The sequence below is a fragment of the Halichoerus grypus genome, chromosome 10, assembly GCF_964656455.1.
Source record: "Halichoerus grypus chromosome 10, mHalGry1.hap1.1, whole genome shotgun sequence".
In the NCBI taxonomy this organism is placed as follows: domain Eukaryota; kingdom Metazoa; phylum Chordata; class Mammalia; order Carnivora; family Phocidae; genus Halichoerus; species Halichoerus grypus.
Genome location: NC_135721.1, coordinates 73,737,345 through 73,762,314, shown reverse-complemented (window position 1 = coordinate 73,762,314; position 24,970 = coordinate 73,737,345). Strand labels below are relative to the sequence as shown.

The 24,970-nt window shown below is 35.6% G+C and overlaps 1 protein-coding gene across 1 annotated transcript in view; it reads left to right on the top strand.

The window, feature by feature from the left end:
* Nucleotides 1-24,970, top strand: part of CAMKMT (calmodulin-lysine N-methyltransferase) — a 373,859-nt gene that overhangs the window by 8,316 nt on the left and 340,573 nt on the right. Inside the window, exon 3 of the mRNA XM_036087396.2 lies at nt 7,064-7,128. Coding sequence (XP_035943289.1) covers nt 7,064-7,128 — 65 coding nt within the window. The remainder of the gene's footprint in view (nt 1-7,063; nt 7,129-24,970) is intronic.

Here is a 24,970-nt window from a genome sequence, read left to right as displayed (position 1 = left end):
GTATTCTAGAGCTAACCACTATCTTAGAATAATTTTGAAAAGATCATAACCACATTAATAAAGGCTGACCACTGAGTGACTACTATATGACAAGCACTGTTGTGAGTGGTTTACATGTATTAGTTTATTTAACCCACACAACTGTTCATGAGGTAAATACTGTTATTATCCTCATTTCACAGACGAGCAAAGTGAAACCCAGAGAGGTTAAATGACTTGATCGAGGTCACCCGGCCAATGATCGTACCTCTATTCAAACCCCAGTGGTCTGGTTCCATAGCCTGTACTTTTAAAAACTTTTATGTTGAAATAATTACAGAAGTTCAGGAAGTTGCAGAAATAGCACAAGGAGTTCACATACCCTTCACCTAGCCATCTCCATTGGTAACATTTTATATAATGACAGTCACTGTCTGCACTTTCAACTTCTGCACATGCTGTCTCTCCTGAGGCAATCATGTATCCACTTATTCATTTTACAGATGAAGGGATTGAGGCCCAGATAAACTAATTTCCTCATTGATTATTCTGAGCATTCTATTTCTTACTCCATAATTCTGTTACTGCATAGGAAATCACTGAAATTACTACAATTGCTTAGGTAGGGGAGGATATCTGCCAAGAATAGTTCATTCCATTCCATTGCCAATTTTGTTCACGTTGATTTCTTTTACCACTTCCTCTTGTTTTTTGTTATCTGCCCAACATGGATCTCCATTCTTGTTCATTTAATATCTCATATCTTTTCTCAACCCGCTTCCATGACATTTCTTTAGCTACCTTTATCTTCTTCAGTATTGTTTGAATTGTGAGCATTCTAGTTTAAAAAAATTACTTGCAGTGGCTAAAGGTAGTGGTTTAGAAGGTAGTTTTGGAATGGAGTACCATTATTTTCATCTACATTTTTTGAAGTTTGTTAAATCAACACTATGGAATGATTGAAAAAAAAAGTGGTGAATAGTTTTAAATAAATTTAAATCAACAAATATTTAATGGTACCTTCTATACAGGTTAACAAAAAGAAATGTAAGATATATTATCCTCAAGGGTTTTAAATATGTGAAAAGTTAAGTAATAAAAATATTAAATAAGAGGGAAAGGTAAGCATCCATTCTCAGAACTCTCATTAGGCATGCATAACTAATTTCCAAAGGCGTGGAAGACGTCATACAAATTAGGAGTTTAGAGGTGAGAGTGATTTTCGGAAGGCCTTGATCTGGAAGTAGTTGGAACTTCTGAGGGAAAGGGAGAAGTCATTTCAGATGAGGGCAAAGGCACTAGAAAATATCCAGGGGGAGAAAGTGCAAGGCAGAATCATCAGTGGCTCTTAAGAACCATCATAATCTCTAGGGGAACCGTGGTCAATACATGTTATATGACGGCTCTGCTTCTGGATTCTCGTAAAGGGCTGAGCATTTGAGAGGTTTTGATCCTCGGAGAGTAAAAATATCCCATTTTCACTTTCTCAGTTCTTATCATCTGACGTCACCTGCTCCAATTCAACAGAGATGATGTATATAGTGATTAATACTTGTTATCAATATTTGTTGTATCCTTAAAATTTCCCTGTGTATTAATTTCTGTCTCTTTAAAGTTTTATTAGGCTTGAAATGAGTATCCTAAGAGGGTAAATAACTAGATATTTGTGAATTCAAAGTACGTAGTTGTATTTTGTTTGTATTATTGAAAGGTATATAAGCAGTGGCCTAAATTAAAACTAGGACCATTATTTTTTGTCAGCTTTGTATGATATTTAAAATGAAGGAATAGCAGGGAGAAGTAGGCAAGTGAGAATAGAAAAATAAAATGAAGGAACAGAGAATTTCCCTTAGTGGCTTTTCATCAGAGGCAAAAGTTTGGACAAGGTAAAAGTTAGTTAGACAAAATCCCCAAGATGTGTTGTCTTCTGTGTATCTGAGGATAGTTGACTCTTTGTTCCTAAGTGAAGTATTGAAAGTTAGGAAATTAAAATCCAAGGTATGACTCCTACTTTATTCCTTGGCAAAGTCTTTCTGTCTTTCTGGTACTTTATTTTTATTTCTTAGAACCTTATAGAAGAGGTTCTTATAATTAGATAGATGTTTGTATAGAGAACATCCAGGAGATTTTTTTTTTTTTTTAAGATTTTATTTATTTATTTTGACAGAGAGAGACACAGCGAGAGAGGGAACACAAGCAGGGGGAGTGGGAGAGGGAGAAGCAGGCTTCCCGCTGAGCAGGGAGCCCAATGCAGGGCTCCATCCCAGGACCCTGGGATCATGACCTGAGCCGAAGGCAGACACTTAACGACTGAGCCACCCAGGCGCCTTCATCCAGGAGATGTTTAAAGCTCCCCCCCATCCTGCTGTTGTATAATCTGCAATTTGTTATAGTATTTTGTTATAAACTGTTTACTGTATCAGTGCTAGAAATTGTTTCCCACTCTCCAGATTTCAACTCAATTTCAGTGCAGTAAGACTTTGCATATTCTGGAAGCTTTAAATACTTGCATTATATTTGGAACCATAGAAGTCCCAAGTTATTCATTGATAAATGTGTGTATGTCACAGGTGTAGAAAAAGCTGAGAGGCCTGACCTCTCCTCCTTTCTTTCAATAACACTACTGTTGCCATGGTAATTGCTGGATTAGAAGCCTAGAGCTTTTAACTTTTGGCTTGTCCTGGGACCTTAGAATGGGCAACACATCAGGAATGACTTTGTCTTTGACTGTGGTGCATCTTTCTAGTACAGCAGATGCACTACAGTCAGGTCACATATTGCTTCTCTAGGGAAAGGAAAACATAAAAGCTTCAATCCCACTGAATTTAGGATGTACTCTGAGTGCTCATGAAATAACTAGTGATGGGAATGGTATGCTTATGAAATTAGATGTATGGCAGATTATCATTACATATGTGGTATATCATAGGTGCCCATTTAAAGTTTGGCAAGGCTGGCATCTGAGGCAAATATGAATACTGAATTTATATTTAAAAAGTATAGTTTTAGGGGTTTCTGGGTGGCTCAGTCAGTTAAGCGTCTGACTCTTGATCTCAGATCAGGGTCTTGATCTCAGGTAAATCTCATGACTCAAGCTCCACATGGAGCCTACTTTAAAAAAAAATTATAGTTTTAATGTTAGTAGTGATATTAACAGCAGAGGTGAGTATTAAAACAGCTTTTGTTTTCTTGCATTTTATTTTATATTTTAGAAGGAACTTTATAGAACCTTTCAAATATGATCCAGTGTATGCAGAAAATTAAAAGACTAATCCATTGAGTCATGTTTTCATAGAACTTAAATCATAGATATGGGCTAATAGAACTTAGTTTTTTAGCTTGTTTTAAACTCCAGTCATGATTGGTTATGTAGTTTGCTTACATATATATGTATGCATGTAACTGTCTTACTCTATCCTGTTAGCTTCAGATATACATCATAATGATTCAACATTTTTATACATTATGAAATGATCCCTATGATAAGTCTAGTTACCGTCTCTCACCATCCAAAGTTATTATATTATTAACTATATTCCCTATGCAGTACATTACATCCCCATGACTTATTTATGTTTTATAACTGAAAGTTTTTTTTTTTTTTAAAGATTTTATTTATTTATTTGACAGAGAGAGACACAGTGAGAGAGGGAACACAAGCAGGGGGAGTGGGAGAGGGAGAAGCAGGCTTCCCACGGAGCAGGGAGCCCCATGCGGGGCTCGATCCCAGGACCTTGAGATCATGACCTGAGCCGAAGGCAGACGCTTAACTGAGCCACCCAGGTGCCCCAGTTTGTTTTTTTCTTAAAGATTTTATTTATTTATTTATTTTTGAGAGAGAGCAGTGTGTGTGAGTGGGGGGAGGGGCAGAGGGAGAGCGAGAGAATCTGAAGCCGACTCCATGCTGAGCTCAAAGCCTGATGCAGGGCGCGATCTCACAACCCTGAGATCATGACCTGAACCTAAATCAAGAGTCAGATGCTCAACCGACTGAGCCACTCAGGCGCCCCAATAACGGGAAGTGTTGTACCTCTTAGTGCCCTTCACCTGGTTCACCCTCCTCCCCACCATAAACAACAGTTTGTTCCTGCATCTATGAGTCTGTTTTTGTTTTGTTTATTCAGTTTTGATTTGCAGTCCCCTGATGACTAATGATGTCCATCCTTTCATGTGCTTTCACTTGTATGTGAAATCATATGGTATTTGCCTTTCTCTGTCTGATTTACTTCACTCTTTAGCCATTTATTTTTGAAAGACCTCCAAAGCATGTTGCATCTAGAATCAAACCTTTTCCTTCTGAAAACCTCTCTTCTTCTTCTAAAGCCTTTTAGGGCTCATTTTACTCTCTGGCTTTTCCTTTCTTTCTTTTTTTTGGAGGGGACCACTTTTCTTTTTAATCAAGATAAAATTCGTATAACATTAAATTCACCATTCTAATTAACTGTTTTAAACTGAAATTCAATGGTTTTCAGTATATATTCATAATGTTGTGCAGTCTAATTCTAGAGATTTTTTTCACCCCATAAAGAAACCCCATACCCATTCGTAGTGATTCTCCATCTTCCTCCTCTCCCCCAAACCCTGGCAACCACTAATCTACTTTCTGTCTATATGGATTTGCCTATTTTGGACATTCCATATAAATACAATCATACAATATGTGGACTTTTATGTCTGGCTTCTTTCACTTAGAGTAATGTTTTTGATTCATCTGGGTTATAGCATGTATCATTATTTCATTCCTTTTTTATGGCTGAATAATATTGTGTCATATGGATAATACCACATTTTGTTTATCCATTTATCAGTTGATGGACATTTGAGTTGTTTCCACTTCTTGGCTATTATGAATAATGCTACTATGAACATTCATATGTAAGTTTTTGTGTGACTGTGTAAGTTTTTAATTCTCTTAGGTATGTACCTAAGGGTGAAATTGCTGGGTCGTGTGGTAAATCTTTGTTTAACATTTTGAAGAATGGCCAAATTGTTTTCCACAATGGTTGCACCATTTTGCATTCCTACCAGGAGTATATCAGGGTTCCAGTTTTTCTCCATGTTTGCCAGCACTTGTTATTTTTCCTTTATAAATAATAAAGGAATTTTAGCCATCCTCGTGGGATGAAGTGATATCTCACTGTGGTTTTGATTTGCAGTTCCCTGATTAATGATGTCCAATTTTTTGCCCATTTTAATTGGGTCATCTTTTTGTTGTTGAATCATGAAAGCTCTTTATATATTCTGGATACTAGACCTAGTGATTTGCACGTATTTTCTCCTATTCTGTGGGTTGTCTTTTCACTTCAATGATAGTGTCCTTTGATGGACAAAAGTTTTAATTTTCATGACATTCAGCTTATCTAGTTTTTCTTTTTCTTTCTTTTTTTTTTTTGTGCTTTTTATATCATATTTAGCCCTGGCTTATTTTTAACCTCTAGTTCCAAACACTTGCTATCTTTAGACTTTAGACTTTTCCTCTAGTAGCTTTTTTCCCCCTCTTCACATAATTATCTGCCCCAGTGACTTGCTCCTTAGTCCTCCTTACTCCATAGGCCATTCTTGGGAAAAGCTCAAAAGTCCTCAGTTCTAGGATAGCTTAAAGTGCTTGTGAAAAATAACTTACAACAATTTTTGTTGTTAGTGTGAGTGGGGGGTGGGGGGAAGAGCATAGGGAGAGGGAGAGGATTTTTTTTTTTTAAATTAACATATATAGTGTATTATTAGTTCCAGAGGCCAGTGACTCATCATTTGCATGTAACACCCAGTGCTCATCACGTCACGTGCCTCCTTAATACCCATCACCCAGTTACCCCATTCCCCTACCCACCTCCCCTCCAGCAGCCCTCAATTTGTTTCCTATAGTTAAGAGTCTCTTATGGTTTGTCTCCCTCTCTGATTTCATCTTATTTTATTTTTCCCTCCCTTCCTGTACGGTCCTCTGTTTTGTTTCTTAAATTCCACATATGAGTGAAATCATATGATAATTGTCTTTCTCTCATTGACTTACTTCACTTAGCATAATTGAGGGAGAGAATCTTAAGCAGGCTCCACACTCAGCACAGAGCCTGACTTGGGGCTCGATTTCACGACCCTGAGATCATGACCTGAGCTGGAATCAAGAGTTGGACGCTTAACCGACTGAGATCCAGGTGCCCCAACAGATTTTTTTTTTTTTTTAATCACCACTGGAAAAGTATCTCAAACCCTATGACCTATTAACATTTGGGCCCATTTGTATATGAAGAATAGCATCTTTTGTAAGTATTAATAAAATATCAGTAATCAAATTAGGTATTTCAGGGGCGGGCTGTCAAGTGAATAGAGATTAGAATTAAAAGGAGTGGAATTAAGGTTAGTGGGAAAAAGATAAAAAACAATTTGCCCCCCCCCCCGACATTTAGAACCTTCTAATTGTGGATTGTGCAGACCTGAAGATTGGTTAGTTCTTTTTTTTAAAATTTTTTTTTTTAAGATTTTATTTATTTGTGAGAGAGACAATGAGAGACAGAGAGCATGAGAGGGAGGAGGGTCAGAGGGAGAAGCAGACTCCCTGTTGAGCAGGGAGCCCGATGCGGGACTCGATCCCGAGACTCCAGGATCATGACCTGAGCCGAAGGCAGTCGCTCAACCAACTGAGCCACCCAGGCGCCCTGGTTAGTTCTTTTTGACTGAAGTTCTGAATTTGTTGGGCTGGTATAGAGGAAATCTATTTATTGTTGGTTGTGGTTCTGGAGGTTGATGACTTATTTTTCTTTTGAGATTCTCAAAAGTAAGGTTTTGTTTTGTTGTCTTTAATAATCTACCTCACCTTTATATAGCTAAAACAACAATAAAAAGTATTTACTAATATTTTAAAATGTACATTAATCATCAAAAATATCATTACATTAAATATTCTGAGAAATGTATTCTGTTATTTCTTTTCCTTCTCCCTCTAGTGGGCAGAAAATATTTTGAAAATATAACAGGGAAGGTTTTATTTGTATTGGGTGGGTATATCACAATACACAGTCTCAGCTTTTAAAAAATTTAATAAATCTTAATATTTCAGAATCATTAAAGAAAATGCTTTATTTCTTTCTAGGCGTAATAATGGATCTTTGAATGTTGAAGATGTTCTTACCAGCTTTGACAATACAGGCAATGTTTGTAAGTGATATATTCCCTTTGTGGAACTATTTTTAGTGTTTTAAAAAGTGGATTTATAATTAGTGTTTTTCTCGCTGATATTTATTATAATGATGTGTGTGCATAGGTGTGTGTGTGTAATATAAACTCTTACTGTTTTTAGCTGTGAGATAAGCTTCATATAAGATGGACCTACAAAGTGGGATAAGGCTATTTTTACACTTCGCAGTTGTGTGTGTGTGTGTGTGTGTGTGTGTGTGTGTGACAGAATGTAGGTCAGAAGGAACACTGGACTCTCCAGTACTATCCCTTTTGTTTCTTGTTTCCATTTTGACCGTCTCAGTTAATCCAACAGATCGGCTGTCTCTTTTTTCTTTGCTGTGTTTGAGGTACTTTCTTTTCCACTTCCTGCTTCTTCTCTTTTTTCACTATGGAATAAAACCAGAACGTTTGTTTTCCTTGCTGTTAATACAATGCCGGAAGGTTTTTTGTTTTATGCAGCATTATACTGTAGAACACATTGTCTTTTCATCTAAGCTTCTGATTGTCGTGATAGATTTCTCCATTGAGAGAATCATTTAAATAATTGTCATGCCATATGATGAAAGAAATCAGCCAAGAATATCTTTATGTCACTGTGTTAAGCAATATACGATGATCAGAGCTGTGTATTTCTTCATGTGTGTTACTTAAGATATTTTTCTTAACAGTGAATTATCAGTTTAATATGGCCTTTTTATTTTTATTTTATTTTTTAATATGACCTTTTTAAATGTAAAAATGGTACTCAATACTTTTTTTCTCAAAGGAAATTTCATAACTGTATTCTCTGAACTAAAATAACATACTTTGCTAACAGTACTACTTTATCAGATGGCCTCTAATTTTAGATCTGCATAGAATAATGTTCAGCGATACTTAGGCAATAATTTTGTTTTTATGTCCATATATGGCAAGCTTTTGACAATATATAAAAATAATTATATATTTTGTCACTAAGAAATCTATAAGTATCCCCAAATTACCCAAAAATATTTAAATAATATGGGTTTCTTTTTCATAGATAGTGACAAGTGTACCTTTTAGTTTCTACATGTTGGCACTTGCTGAATTCTTTCCCATTTAGGCATATCTCATTTTATTGGGGATTAGGGCTAGTGGTGGTTGAGGAGACATTCTCCTCTAGTTCTGGGGTAAGGTGAAATAACATTAAGTCAGGTTATGCATGTATAGTTTAGGAACATGATCCTAGAATGTTAAATGTGGAATTTTTGATTCAGTGATGTAAAAATCAAGCATTGTTTCCAGTGGCTCAGTATGAAATAGGGCCACTAGCTGGCAGCATTATGTAAAACAAAAATACATTCCTAAAGGTCTATGCTATTATTTTATACATAAATATCTTGTCCTTCTCTGACATTTTTCTCATCAACTTGTTCCACTGTACCTTCATCCACCCCCAGTTGTTGCATTGACAAATAGAGAAATTGCATGCAAAAGGTATTTTTTCACTGATGTATTGTTTGGTGGGAAGGTTTGAGTCTTTGGAATGAGACTCATCTACATTTGAATCTTGGCTCTGAAATTCATCTTGAGCAATTTATATTATGTCAGTTTATATCAATTTATATTATTTCTTAGAACTGGATAGAATATATAGAAAGTGTATAACATATACTACATTCCTTATAGTTGACACTCAGTAAATGGAAGCTATTTATTAATTATTACTGGTGATGAGTGCCTCTAAAATGTCTTTCCATCTTTTTCTAATAATGAAGATAATATTATTAAGGTTGTTCTCATGTTTTAAAATAAGCTATTTTGATTGAACTAACAAAGCAGGAAAAAATAGATAAGATTACCAAAATAGTAATTTATTAAAATGTCTTGTCACAAATGTTGCATTAAGAACCTGAACATATTGCCAAATGATAGAAGTAGTGACAAAAATAAGACTTATTAAAACATGTTGTTTAGTGTAACTTTTATATTATCCTCTTATTTTAAAAGAAAAAATCTATATTGATATTTTACTTACTGATAAATTGGTAAAATCCTGTTACAGTAGCATAAATATTGATTATAACTTTTATATAATCTTTGCCAAGGCTTAAAGTGATCAGTGACAGAAAAAGTGATTTATTGCTTGACGCCTCAAATGTTTTATTTTACACTAATAGTGGTATTAGGTTGAGTTTGTGAGTAGAAACCCCAGCAGAGGGCGCTACAATCATAATTCTGTCTCACAGTCCGATATAATTGGAATAAATAACCTGAAAAATAACGGTAAGTCTTCATCATGTAAACATATGAAGATGTGTGCTTAAAAATTTCCATTTGATTTATTTCTCATATATTTATTTATTATTATTTTTTAAAGATTTTATTTATTTATTTATTTGTTAGAGAGGGAGAGCGTGGGCGAGAGAGAGTGAGTACAAGCAGGGGGAGCTGCAGGCAGAGGGAGAAACAGGCTCCCTGCTGAGCAAGGAGCCCGATGCGGGACTCAATCCCAGGGCACTGGGATCATGACCTGAGCTGAAGGCAGCCGCCCAACCGACTGAGCCACCCAGGCGTCCCTATTTCTCATATATTTAATATATTCAGCAATTCATCAATACAAAAAATAGATTTTCCTGAGTTATTTTTGAGTTAATTTTTTTTGTCTTTTGTTTTAAATATAAGTTTAATTTTTATACTTCTGGCTTTAAATAAAGGAATACTTTTGGTCTTGTTAATCTTGATAGCAAGAGTTCTGTATAAGAATATCTATTCCAGGGGCACTTGGGTGGCTCAGTCGGTTAAGCGTCTGCCCTTCGGCTCGGGTCATGATCTCAGGGTCCTGGGATCGAGCCCTGTGTTGGGCTCTCTGATCAGTGGGGAGTCTGCTTCTCCCTCTGCCCCTCCCCCTGCTTGTGCTCTCTCTCTATCAAATAGATAAATAAAATCTTTAAAAAAAAAAAAAGAATATTCTAAATCACCACCATGGTAGTACACTGATGGTACACTGAAAGATATTTAAATGAGGAAAAAGTTTCTAATACTATGAGAGAACCAATAGATGGAATTATTCATTTGTTTCAAGAGTAGTTTCCAGGTTAATAAAACTTCCTGATACTAGAAAAAAAATAACAAAAATATTGTATAGTTATAAAAACCTGATATGTGTATATGTACAAAATGTGTGTGTGTGTGTATATATATATACACAAAATATATTCATGGTTTAATAGAACCATTAATCTCCATTTTAAGTTAATTGTTAAAACCAAGTGATGATTTTATTCACTGTAAATTTTCAAAGATGAAAGGTTCAGTTTGACTTCCTGAATTTGTTCTCTAACCAGAAAGATACAAAAAAATCTTTAATTTTGGGTAATAAATGAAACTTCTAGATAGTTTCTTATTTCCTGATATATTAGAAAATATTTTTTATATTTACCTTTATTATTTAGAAGCATTTTGTGTTTTTAAATATATGACCTGTAAAGTGTTTTATATTTTTGAGCTATCCTTTCAGAGTTTGAATTCCTTCGAATGTTGTAAGAAGAAATTAAAAATGAATCTCATACAATCATTTTGGCATAATGATTCACTGCTCTATAGAATATATTTGCTATCGTGGGAAACACATTATTTTGAAAGCCAGGCTCCCTTTTTGCTTACCTCTATTTAGGAATAGGTATGCACTTCATTCTTTAGGTTCTGCTACTTTAGAACCTGCTTCCTTTTCAAATATCAAAGCTGTTCTCTGGAGAGGTTATGTCTGCTATTGATTCATCATGCCTGGAAAGAGATGCCATCTTGCTACCTAGGGAGAAGTATAGGATGGCATCCTTCACCTCAAATGAAATGCTGGCTGCTTCTGTGTTTCACGTAACAGGTCACTCGAATACTCTGGGTAACAGGGGAGTACTCTGCAAGCACCAGAGTAGATCGCTTACTCCTGCTTTCCCTGTGAACACAGTCTCCTTTCCAGCAAGTCCCTAACCTCTAATCAAAGAAGCCCCACTATGCTGTGTCTCTTCCAAACCCACTTTCTCTTTCTCCAAAGTCATCTCTTTCCTCTACTGAAATGAATTTTTTAAAAATGTGATTCTCGGGGCGCCTGGGTGGCTCAAGTCGTTAAGTGTCTGCCTTCAGCTCAGGTCATGATCCCAGGGTCCTGGGATCGAGCCCCACATCGGGCTCCCTGCGCCGCAGGAAGCCTGCTTCTCCCTCTCCCTCTCCCCCTGCTTGTGTTCCCTCTCTTGCTGTGTCTCTCTCTGTCAAATAAATAAATAAAATTAAAATAAAAATAAAAATAAAAATAAAAATGTGATTCTCTCCAAGGCGTAGTTGATTCAAATTTGGTTGTTATAGTATATAATGTAACTATTTGGTATTTGTAAAATCTCATTAGTGCTTGGGGTTATAATAGCTTCATTTGGACTTTTTTTAGCATACCATCTTTCATTTGACAGCTTGAGCAGATGAGGTAATACTTCTTATACAATTTATTGTGCACAGTATATGCAATATAATATGTATAAGCCTTTAAAGGATAGGAAGTCAATAATAATATATCACTGCAGTAACCTAGTGTGTGAATCAGGATTCCTGGTGAACACTGCAGCTTAAATTTGGGGAATATATTGGTAAGACCCCTTCTGCCATTCTTTGAAAAACATTTTTTTCTCCTGGCCGGGCTACATGACATGGGGTTGGTATCTCAGTCTCCTGGAGAAATTTGTGGACCCTCTGCCTCATATACTCTCACATGTGACAATGGTAATTCTTTCCCCCCCCAGTGAATCCCAGGGCTGACCTGGACTTTTAATGCACACAGGTACAGTCTCCTGCTTCTAGATCCTTCCTAGTGTCTGATAGCAGGACCTGTTTTGTGATGTATCCAAAACAGATCTCTTTCATTAGTAATAACTAAGGATCTTATCCATTTTAGCTGCATTTGGGAAACCAAGAGAAGGTAACCATCTCTCAGGAAATATAGTACGAATTTTTAGGTTTTGTTTCATTAGTATTGTGTTACATAGTTAGGCCTGTAATATTAGTGGAATATCAAAAGCTTCAGGTATATCAGCTTAGATTTAAAAATTTTTTCCTCATTCAAATAAAAGTGTGTGTGTACATGCACGTGCATGTATGTGTATGTATGTGTATAGGTGTATAATACATATATGCATATCCGTGTGTATGTAGATATAGATGTATGTATATAGAATATATACTTGGTATAGTCAAAGTACCTCTTTGATTAAAAAATGAGAAATTTGGGCTTTTATAGATAATTGCTCTCTTTTTAACTTACTGGGTTCATGGAAGGATCATGGAATATGAAGTTCAGGTTTTAGTTCTGCCATTTACTAGCTGTCTAGGCGAGTCTTTGAACAAATCTAACTCCTTATTATGATTGAATAAAAAACAATAACTTATAGTGTGGTAAACATAATGTTAGGTAATGTGAGAGCTCTGTGTAAATTATGTGTGTATTAGTATTAATATCATCTGTCTCATTTGTTATTCTTGTACCTTTTCAATATATTTGATATTGGAAAATAGCACAAGGGGCGCCTGAGTGGCTCAGTCATTGAGCGTCTGCCTTCGGCTCAGGTCAGGATCCCAGGGTCCTGGGATGGAGCCCGGCATGGGGCTCCCTGCTCGGTGGGAAGCCTGCTTCTCCCTCTCCCACTCCCCCTCCTTGTGTTCCCTCTCTCACTGTGTCTCTGTCAAATAAATAAAATCTTTAAAAAAAAAAAAAAAGAAAATAGCACAAGATAGGAAATATTTTTAGTGTGTGCCGTCCTTAATATTTTTACATTATTTTGTTATGTGAAAACATGGTGCAAAGCTACGTAATTAAAACAGTGAGTGTCAATGCAGAAATACACATATAAAGCAATGTTTTAGAATAGAGGGTTCGGAAAGACATAAATATACGTGATTTATCGTATGATGAAGATGGAATTTCAGTAGGAGAGGAAAGGATGGATTCTTCAACAAATGGTGTCTGGAACCATTTATTAGAAATTTAGAAAAAATAACAAAGCTGAATCTCTCCTTTATGTTATGTAGCAATATAAATTTAAGTTGGATTAAATATTTAAGTAAAACTCCTCAATCCTATATATTTCAGAGAAATAATTTTATAATATTAAAATAAGGAAGACCCTTCTAAGTGTGGCCCAAACCCCATGAATTTAAAGGTGAATATATTGACTAAATAAAGATTTAAGAAGCATCAAAGAAGTTGAAAGACAAATGACAAACTGGTTATTATTTGTGACATATATGCAGAGAAAGATGTATTTTCTTTATTGAATAAAGAGCTCCCACAAAGCAATAGCAAAAACAGATTGCAAATCTATAAGAAGAAGACAAAACTTAGCCAAAAATTAGGACAAGTTATTTCACAAAAGAAATACCAATGCTCTACAAACAACACATCAAATGATTATTTTACTAGGAATGAAGTAATGAAATGCAATTAAAACACTGAGATATCATTTTTGTTCATCAAAAACGCAAAGATGAGAGAAGATAGGCAATAATCAGTGAATTATAGGGAAATGGGGCTTTTCAACTACTGTTGGTTGGAGGGTAAGTGATTCCACTTTTAGAGGTGATCTGGCAATATTTTTCATAATTTTAAGTATCCATATCATTTTGATTAATAATTGCTTTTCTAGGGGCGCCTGGGTGGCTCAGTCGGTTAAGCATCTGCCTTCAGCTCAGGTCACGATCCCAGGGTCCTGGGATCGAGCCCCACATCAGGCTCCCTGCTCGGCGGGAAGCCTGCTTCTCCCTCTCCCACTCCCCCTGCTTGTATTCCTTCTCTCTCTGTGTCTCTCTCTGTCAAATAAATAAATAAAATCTTTAAAAAAAAAATAATTGCTTTTCTAAAAACTAATGAAACTATTATAGAAAGATGGAATATAAAAGAATTCATTGTAGCACAAAGAACAACTGGAAAAAGTATCAATCTTTAATTTTAGTTGACAGGTTGATTATGGATAATCCATGGAAATGGAGTATTATATAGCTGTACAAGATCTCTAAATCATATTAGGTTAAAAAATCACTTTGGGAATATGATCTTATTTCCGTAAAATACATAGATACCCATTAAGTATGTGTGTACGTAGGTACATGCATAGAACTATATCTTAATGTTCATCATGTTTTGTTGGGGTACTGGGGTTATGAATGATTATTACTTTCTCCTTTATACTTTCCAGTATCATTTGATTTTTTTATGGCCAATGCTGGTTTTATAACTGGAATAAGCAATGTTCTTTTCATTTCAAAATAAAAAGTAGGTACTCTTTAACTTCCAAATTGAATATTAATTTTTTTGAGTGAAATCTGTGATAAAATCTCAAATAGCTAAGGACAGCTCTGTGGAAAAAAAGGAGCAATTCATTTTACCAGTGAAAAATATAAAATATTTTGTTTTAAAATAGCACGTTTCTCCAAGGAGCTCAGACCATGTTAGATGTCAATGTATTACTCTCCCAATACTCTTATGAGATAAGAAATCAGAGATCAAATCATTCTAGCCCCATATTACATTGGGGGGGAGTACAAAGAGGCTTAAAATGTCAGTCAGTGGCAGAATATTGGGCTTGGGCATAGATAATTTACAAGTTTTGTTAAAAAATAAATTTTAGGTTTCAGTGCATTATACAGTTTTTACATTGATGGTCAGTTTCACATTTTACATTGATGGTCAGTGGCCCTGAGACTGTCGTAGGCCCCAGTTTCAGTGGGGAGCTGGTGGTATGCATCACTGGCACTGGATTTGGCACTTTGCCCTTTTTTTTTTTTTAAGATTTTATTTATTTGAGAGAGAGCATGACAGAAAGAGAGAGAATGAGAGCACAAGCAGGGGGAAGGGGGAGGAGGGGGAGAAGCAGACTCCCTGTTGAGCAGGGAGCCTGATGCGGGACTCGATCCCAGGACTCTGGGATCATGACCTGAGCCAAAGGCAGATGCTTAACTGACTGAGCCACCCAGGTGCCCGGCACTTTGCCCTTCTTGAGAATCACAATGTACGTGTAGTTTGTAATCTTTGTGAGAAAGAGTTTTGAAGGGTAAGTTAGAAAAAATTTCTAGAGGGTAGGCTAGGTTTCTACATGGTAGTTTTCCTAGCTGTATATATCTCCAGCTGTCTGACTACCTAGCTCCATAGTTGTCAGGGAGGTTTTTTCTTTTGACACAGTGTTGGGTAAGCATGTCCCTAAGTCATAAACAGAGTCCTACTCATTTGTTATTAATATTTACCAGGGAGGGAACGTTTAGAAGACCTCTTGTTTTAGTTCACTTTTAAAATTTTTATTTGATTGAAAAATGGGCAGAGGACCTGAATAGACATTTTTCCAAAGAAGACATACAGATGGCCAAAGCACATGAAAAGATGCTCAACATCACTCATCATCAGGGAAATGCAAATCAAAACCATGACAAGATAACACCTTAAGCCTGTCAAAATGGCTACAATCAAAAAGACAAGATAATAACAAGTGTTGATAAGAATGTGGAGATAAAGGAACCCTTGTGCATTTTTGGTGGGAACATAAACTGGTATAGCCACTGTGGAAAACAGTATGGAGGTTCCTCAAAAAATTAAAAATAGAAATACCATATGATCCAATAATTCTACTACTCAGTATTTACCCAAAGAAAGTGAAAACACTGGGGTGCCTGGGTGGCTCAGTCATTAAGCGTCTGCCTTCGGCTCAGGTTGTGATCCCAGGGTGCTGGGATGGAGCCCCGCATCAGGCTCCCTGCTCTGCGGGAAGCCTGCTTCTCCCTCTCCCTCTGCCCCTGCTTGTGTTCCCTCTTTCGCTGTGTCTCTCTCTGTCAAATAAATAAATAAAATCTTACAAAAAAAAAGTGAAAACACTAATTTGAAAAGCTATATGCACCCCTTTGTTTATTGCAGCATTATTTACAATAGCCAAGGTATGGAAGCAACCCAAGTGTCCACTGACAGACAAATAGATAAGGAAGATGTGATATATACACAATGGAATATTACACAGCCATAAGAAAGATGAGATCTTGCCATTTGTGACAGCATGGATGGACCTGGAGGGTATTATACTAAGTGAAATAAGTCAGACTGAGAAAGACAAATAACATGATTTCACTCACATGAATCTAAAAAAACAAGTGAATGAACAAACAAAAAGCAGAATTAGACCTATAAATACAGAGAACAAATTGGTGGTTGAAGAGGGAAGGGGGGGTGAGGAGGTGGGCAAATTGGATAAAGGGGTGTAGGAAATACAGGCTTCCAGTTATAGCATAGGGAATATAGTCAATGATACTGTCATATTGTTGTATGGTGACAGATGGGAGCTACACATGTAGTTAGCATAGCATAACAGAGAAACACGTTGAATCACTGTTGTAATAGAACATTGTGTGTCGACTCTACTCAAAATTTTTCATTTGAAATAAAAAATTATAGAGTGGGAATGATTCTCTTTGATAATAGGAGGTGCTGCTATCATGAGAAAAGAGTGAAATAAACCCTATAATCCTTTGTAGATTCATCACATGTGTTACGCTTAATCACTGCAGTAACACTGGAATGTAGTTCATATCTTTGCCATAAACCTGCTAGTTTTTCCCTCTTTTAAGTAGTTGAAGGAATGTTCCTAATTTAGGTGCCTCCAAGTTTTAGCAGAAGAGATACATGCCAAACAAATCTTTTTTCCTTTCCCCTCTGAGCAAATACTGAGTAGTACTTCTTTTTCCATCTTCTTTTAAAGAGCTGCCATTTTTTTTGCACCCCCCCATAGGATTTATCAGGAACTTTGTGAATATTATTCCCATTTAGTCTTCTTAACTTTGCAAGGGATGAGGAAACTGATACTCAGATAACTTGCTTAAAAATTAATATTTAGTAGGTTTTTACACAGGAATTTTATAACTATTCTATATTTCTTGAAGGTAGCACTTCCCCAAAGTGGCGAGAAATGAATTTTAAAAGTTCATGGTGGGAATTGGAACTAAAAGTGGTAACTTGGAGTGCTAGAAAATAACTTTGGCAAATGGAAAAGAATTCTGTCCAGTGGATTGTATCTCAGAGGAGACTGATTAAAGGTCACTGGAAATGGGCTCTGTAGGGTTCCTGAGAGGTAGTTGACAATCTAATGGAGTGGGGATTTGGGGAGTGAGAATCGGGCAAAAGAATGCATTTTCTCTTAATAGTCTGAAACCTAATGTGGCTTTTGTTTTATATCAGGGTTTTTTTTTTTTTTTTTCTCTTTGGGAAGTGCTGCTTTTTTGCACAATAATACAGTAGTACCAGTGATTTATGTTTTTACATAGCCCTTTCTCTGAGGTACTCAATGCGTTTCTCAAGCTTATGGCTATAGTGATATTTAAGAATTGCTTAACATAAATATAAGTCACACAAAAAGCTTGGCAGAAAGGATATTCTTGTCTTTAGCAAAGTTGTTTGGTTTGTGGCCAGCCTTTCCACAGGGGAATTATGGATATTTGGACACTTGTATGGCCTATGTGTGTTATGCTACCCTCTGAATGCTTGATGTGAACAAACTATTTGATGATTGAATGAATTTAGTGTTTATGCCTATGTATCTCATCTTTCTCATGTTTTTCCCTCTCACCCTTCACCTTCTACTCCTAACCCTGAATCTATTTGTGCTTTATCCTGGGGAGGTGGGGATAGTTCATGGAAGGAATAAGGAAAAGTTTCAGATCATTCTGGGTATATGAGCTGGAACAAGTGGATGCATCCTGTGTGTTGTAGATGCTCCACATGCTCATGATCTGCTTGTCCTAGTATGCTGGATCAGGTAGAGTCTTTGCTCCTAGTGGTAAATTCATGGTGTGTTTGAAGCTTTTGCCCATTCATGTTTTTGGAGGCCAGACTTCTGTGTCATTGCCATTTACCAGGGGTCCCTTAGTTTCAGACTGTAAGATGTGGTGGAATCCAGAATTACAACTTAAATAAAGTATCATTTTTTGATTATATGATAGTCAAAGAAAGAAAAATAGTATTTTGATTAATCCTGGACTTTGGTTTTATTTTAATATTTTAATATTTTAATTATTTTAATATTTGACACCAATCAGAATTTAATGGGGATTGGTTGGACTGTCATTATGTACAATTGAGAAGTAGCATATATTCATGTAAAACACAACTCCTCTGCTTGTGCTTGTCCCCTGGATCCTTTCAAGGAGAAATGAGAACAATAAGAAGGGAGAGATCAATTCATATTGCTCTGTTTGATCTCTCTCTCTCTCTCTCTCTCAAGTCCTACAGGTTTGTAGTTCATATCTTATTCTTTAGCACTCAATTTTGTATTATATTGTATTCTTTGTTAATCTTTTTCTCCCAAAATTGAATTTACCCCCCCCCCCCAGATTGCAGGGACGGTGTCTTATACTTCTGTAATATTCATAAAACCATATCCTCTCTGGTTCAGTCTTAGAGGATGTTAGTCTTAAGTCCATCAACAAAAGGATTTTCAAATCACTTGAGTGTTTTACCTCTCGATTAAATGACATGAAAGCAAGGTGCATTCTTTAGCAATTTTTCTTTTCTTTTTTCCCCTCACCCATCCGCTGCCATCCCATGTTGCCGCTGGTTCTGCACCTCTTAAATACAAAACAAAAAAATCTTAGAAAACAATTCTCATGTTTTCTATCAAAAGACAACTCTCATCTTCCTTTTTACCCCATTTCCTTCTAATTATTTGTCACAGTACTGAAGAGTTAGCCTGACAAGACAGGATCCTGCTTGGACAGTGTGAGCCTGGGTAGGCAGAGGGGAGGAACCTGAAGCAGACCAGTTTCTCTTAGGTTGGGTGACTGCACAGCCTGGTTTGTCTGGCATGGTCCCAGTTTACACCTGTTGTTCTTAGCCTAATTATTAACACAGCTCTTTTCACTCCCAGAAAAGTCCTGGTTTGGATGATAAATTATTTATGCCCATTTTTAGAAGACAAAGAAAGAGAGAAAGATTGGAAGCTTACATTAATTACTTGTATCCAGTTGTACTTCTTTATTCCACCATAGTGACTTGTACAAGGTCTGGCTCAAGTGGTCTTCAACAAGTATGCATTGAATGATTTGAATCCTTAGTCATATCCACACGAATCCATCCGTTCTATACAAGTGTGTTTGCATTTGATCTACTATTCTGCCTAACAGAGAGGTAAATCTGGGTCTCAGTGTTAGAGGATGTATACTACAAGCTCCACAGCTATAGAAGTCGAATTCAGAACACATAAATATTTTGATTAGCAAATGAGAAAAAAATGAATTACTGCCAAGATTTGAAAATAGGAAAATTCACATAGAATTTTCTCTTAGAGAAACATAATGATCTAGCAGTCTGAGTCTCAGCTCACATGGTTATTATTATCTGGGTCTGAGCACATTCTCCATTTTGCCCTCTTACCACTCCACCCATGGACATGTGAATTTGCAACCTCTGTTACGTATTATACATTTGGAGAACTTTAAGGCATCTTTGTATATTTTTCAGATTGTCTAGTTATCTACTTAAGAAGAGTCAATTCTGATTAGTCATTTTGTTTATCAAAGCTTATTAAATACTTGTAATTTCTTTTCCAATAGGCCTTTTTAAAAAATTAATTATTTTGAGTGTAGTTGACATACAATGTTACATTAGTTTCGGGTGTACAAAATAATGATCCTACAAGTTTATACATTATGCCGTACTCACCATAAGTATAGCTACCATCTGTCACCATGCAACACTATTACAATAGCATTGACTATATTACGCTGTGCCTTTTATTCCTGTGATGGAGATAAGCCTTTTTTAATTCAACAGGTTAATCATTCATTTTGGGGAAATATTTTTTACCCATGCTTTCTAAGAATGGCAACAACTATTATAAAATATTTCTGTTCTATTTAATAAAAAATAAGCTGATACTATTTACAGTATTTGCCAGCAGCCAGTACCTTTAAGAAAACGTATTTTTGAAACATAACCATTTGAATTAAAATTGTGAAATATGGTAAAAAATGAAATTGAAAATTAATGTAGAGCCATAGGAGAAATTTTAAATATTTGTGAATGTATGTTGTGTGTGTGTACAGGTGTGTGTATATGTAAAATATATAGTTAACTTTATCTTCACTTGCCTCTTCTTGTTTATAGATTGGAAAAGAAAAAGCAATCTCAACAAGTGTTTTTATTAAGTGCCTATTATGTGCTGCCCTGCATTTTCAATTCACAAATGATTTCTCAACTTTGAACTACCACAAAGGAATAAAACATTCTTCTCCACATGTTGAAGAAACTACTGTGTGTTAAAATATGGATACACATCTCAGGGTCTGATGCATCCAGGTACTTGGATGATCTGTGAATTATGTCTTAAATCTCACCAGCGAACATCTTTTTTAAATAACTTAAAAGAACTACATTGCTTCATCAATGAAGAATTGAGCCTGATAACAATTTTTAGAATATTGGCAAGAATATGGCTTGACTAACTCTAACTACGTTAAATATAAATCTAATGGTTGAACATATTGTCTCAGGACACAAAATATTTGTATATTTTTAAAGCTTAATGTATTTTCAGTTAAAATTATCCATATGTAGACCATCAATTTCATGTTTAAGAAGTCTTTTTTGATGCGTTCTGACCTGGTCTCCTCTCTAGGCCTGCTATAAACCTTTCATCCTGAAATCTTCCTTCGCTATCATCCTGGGGATTTTCTTCACCTCTCTTTTTTGTTGGATCTTATTTCCAAAATCCCATGACTCCCTTTTTGTTTACTCCATCATTTTGAGGATTATGAACTCCAGTAGCTTCCTGAGAAAGTAAGGGAAGTAATTTTTTTTTTTTAAGATTTTATTTATTTATTTGACAGAGAGACACAGCGAGAGAAGGAACACAAGTAGGGGGAGTGGGAGAGGGAGAAGCAGGCTTCCCGTGGAGCAGAGAGCCTGATGTGGGGCTCGATCCCAGGACCCTGGGATCATGACCTGAGCCGAAGGCAGACGCTTAACGACTGAGCCACCCAGGCGCCCCAAGGGAAGTAATTTTTTGAGACCTTGTGATAATTTGGTTGTATATAAAATGATAGAATTTAAAATAGTTTCTTTTTCACAATCATACAGCAGTGTGTTGTAGCTTCAAGTGTTGCATTTGAGAAGTTTAATGCTATTCTAATTCTTTATCTTTTTATGAAATCTGTTCTCTCTGGAATTTGACAGAATCTTCTCCTATTTTCAATGTTCTAAATTTTTAAGATATACCTAGGTGTGGCTCTGTTTTTAAACATTGTGTTGAACATTTGGTAGGCACTTTGAGTTTAGAAAGTCGTATTTTTTCAATTCTGGGAAATTTTCTTGAATTATTTCTTTAATGATGTCCTTTCTTCTATTTTTGCTGATGTCTTTCTGGACCTTCTTTTTCCTGGACAGGTTCTCAAAATTACCTTTTCATCTTGTATTTCTATATTTTTATCTTTTTTCTTTACTCTCAAGGTTATTTCTATAACTGTATCTTTCAACCTTCCTGTTAAATTTTTCATTTCTAATTTTTGTACCTTTTTAATGACCCTTTTTTCTTAGTTGCCCTCCCCGCCCCCGCCATTGCATTCTTTTTATATTTCTTGATTGCTTCTCTTAGTTTTTTAAATATATCTTACTGGAAGTTTTTTTTTTTTTTTTCTTTTTCTTTTCTCCATTTCCTTCAAGTTACTTTTTCCATTTGTTTTCTTTGGCCTCTGTCTTTTATGATAGAGGCCTTCATCAAATATCTGGTGATCTTTAAGAGTTGTACACTGCACAACTAATTGAGTACTACTGTGATAGCCTAGCTTGTTGATTATGGGTTTTACTGTGGGATGATCCAGCTGTGTGTTAGGGAACCCTGGATGTCTATGTGTTCAGGTGTTTCTTTTGAGCTGGTCTGTTTCCCAGAGAACACTTTTGAGTCCACTGCTTTGGTGAGTGTGTATACCTTAGCAGCTAACATGTTAGGAGTTGGGTAGGAAGAAGAGTCTCAACATTCAGTTACTCAATCTCCCTTTTAAACAATATTTTACCTCACCCCCCACTACCCTCCCTCTACTGAGCTAATGCTGTCCAGTCCAGAGACTCTTACTTTAAGAGTATTTATACTCTTTGGAGACTAGACTGGAAGATATCTGACAGAGTTAGTTGCCCAGTTGTCTGGAGTGGGAGATAAGATTTCAAGGTCTAACTGCTTTGTAAATATATTTCCAACAGATCCTCTATTTAGCCCATTCTTACCTCAATTCACAGAGATGGAAATGGCTTTTTCTCAGTGCTGATTAAGGATTCAGCTTTTTCCTGTTATCTTCTCATGCATTTATGAACCCTTGTTTTATTTTCAAATCTACTTATTTTGTTGTAGGTGTGGTATTAGGAAGAGCATGGAAGCTACTATGTGTATTCTTACTAACATCTTTAGTCATCATTTTTAACATATATACGTATACACACATGCACACACACGTCAATCTCACATAAATGCTGTTAACAGCTTAAAATGGAATAAAATTTTTAAAACTTCATGTCAGTAGACCACATATGGTTCTTGTCAAATCTATGCTAAAAAAGTATTTCCAGCTTAAATGTATTGAGATGAATCACCAAGCTTTGTACAAGTTGTAGAAATTCTTTTCTCCCTCATTTCTGAATTACTCTTCGGCCTTCAAGATTCAACTCATATGCCACTTGCTTTATAAATTCTTTCCTGACTCTCCTAAGCTACAGTTCGGTGGTCCCTTCTTGTGTTTACCTGCAGACTTAAATGAGAAAACATACCATTGAAACATATCACATTGTACTCTAGTTGTGTCTAAATCACTCACTAGATTGTAAGCTCCTAGAGAGCAGGAGTGATGTTTTGTTCTGTATGTACAATGCCTGGCATATAGTGAACAATCAATACATGCTTTGTGGATTAGGGAATTTAATATTCTAAAAAGGGGAACCACACTTTAAATAAATTAGGATATAATTATTTTATAAAATGTTCACCGTACAAAATAATTTACTTTAGGATTCCTTTAAATAGCCCTTGTCTCTAGTGCATTTAAACTTTCTTTACATGCTATTTTTCGAGGAACACATTTAGGTGTAGTATCCCTGCTGCATTATATGTGTACCTATACACATATTTTATATTGTTTTTCTTTAGAGGGGATGTTACTTATATTTGAAGAGAAACAAAATAAATATTTTGTTACACATTGGTAATGTTTTTCCCTCCAAATATCTTTTGCTGGCTGAGCGCTAAGTGGCTATTCTCCTAGCTTTCTGATCATCAGGGCAATATATTTTAAGCAGCTAGTTCTAAAATACATTCAAATAGCATGTCCTGTTCCTCATGAATTGCTCTTTCTTTGCTTAAATTTCCCACTCGGACCACCAGCAATCCCTTAAGTACTTTCCCTACCAGCTAATGCTAGCTTTTAAAAATCTACTTAATGTTATTCCTTTCTTTCTCTTTGTTACCTCTGTCACTTAATATACCTCTATGCCTGCCTGATATTTTCCTTTTCAAGGTCTTTTCATGCTTTTAGGATGATCTTTCCTAGTGTCTTTTTCTACTATCTTAGATGCTTTGATTCTGCTGTTTCTCTATTGCGAAGAGCTTAGTAGAGGGAGGAAGTGAATATTATGGGTGACTTTTTTTTAAGTTGTTATGTACAATATTAAAGAAGATACAAATGCTGGTGGTTACTATGTAACTAATGTTCCAAGAAGGATTTTAATAAACTTCAGAGCCATTCATGGAGACAAAACTTTTAAAATGGGACTTGTTTAAATTTCACAGATAAGGGGAAAACAGAACATTAAAATTTGACAACTGTTAAAGTTAAATGATGGGTAAATGGGAGTTCATTATTTCCTATTCTCTTTATTTTTGTGTATATAAAACCTTTTACATATACAAGGTTTTTTAAGAAAATGAAGTGTCATTTTTTATTCCTTTCAACCTAGCAATCCCACTTTTTGATATCTGTCCTCTAGTATATCAGGCCACATGTACATGGATGTTGATTACAGCATTATTTGGATTGGAAACAGTCTGATGAGTCTGTTACCATCAGTAATGGAATTATTGGATAAATTACAGTGTATCTGTACAATGGATTATGATGCAATGATTAAAAAGGATGAATTGAGTTATATGCTATATACTCCAGAGGGATGTCCGAGATGTATTGTTAAGTGCATTGAGTAATGTGTGTAATGTCATTTCATTTTTATAAAAAGAAACTGTGGTAATATTCCAAAAACTGTGCATATGTAGCAAATTATCAGAATTGGTTATTTTAGGAAAGTGGGACTTGAGGGGATAAGGTACAGGAAAAATTAACTTTTTCTCTACTATACTTTGTATTGTTTGATTTGTTTCAAGTGTGTGTTACTTTTGGGGGAAACGTAGTAAAGATTTTTAAAATAAACATAAAAATATTTTCAAACCGAGTTTCAGTTCATCCATGATAATAAAAACTCATTTTTTAAGTTTTAAAAGTGGAAAGTGATGTGCATAGGAAACCAAATGATGCATTAGATCACAGTTTGCCTTCAGAAAGAAAAACAAATGAATTGATACTCATGTATATGCAATATATATCGAATGCTGACTCTATTCCCAAATTTCCAACAGAAATTACCTGGTGATAATTAGAAAGAAGACTTTGGCTTTTTCTATATTAACTCAGTAGCCCTTCCCCCCCCCCACCTCCCCATCTGACTGTGCCTAAAATTAAAGCTTTTTTCGTTATGGTTTTGAACTAATCCATTTCATAAATAAAGATTCAGAAATTCATAAATAAAAATTTCATAAAT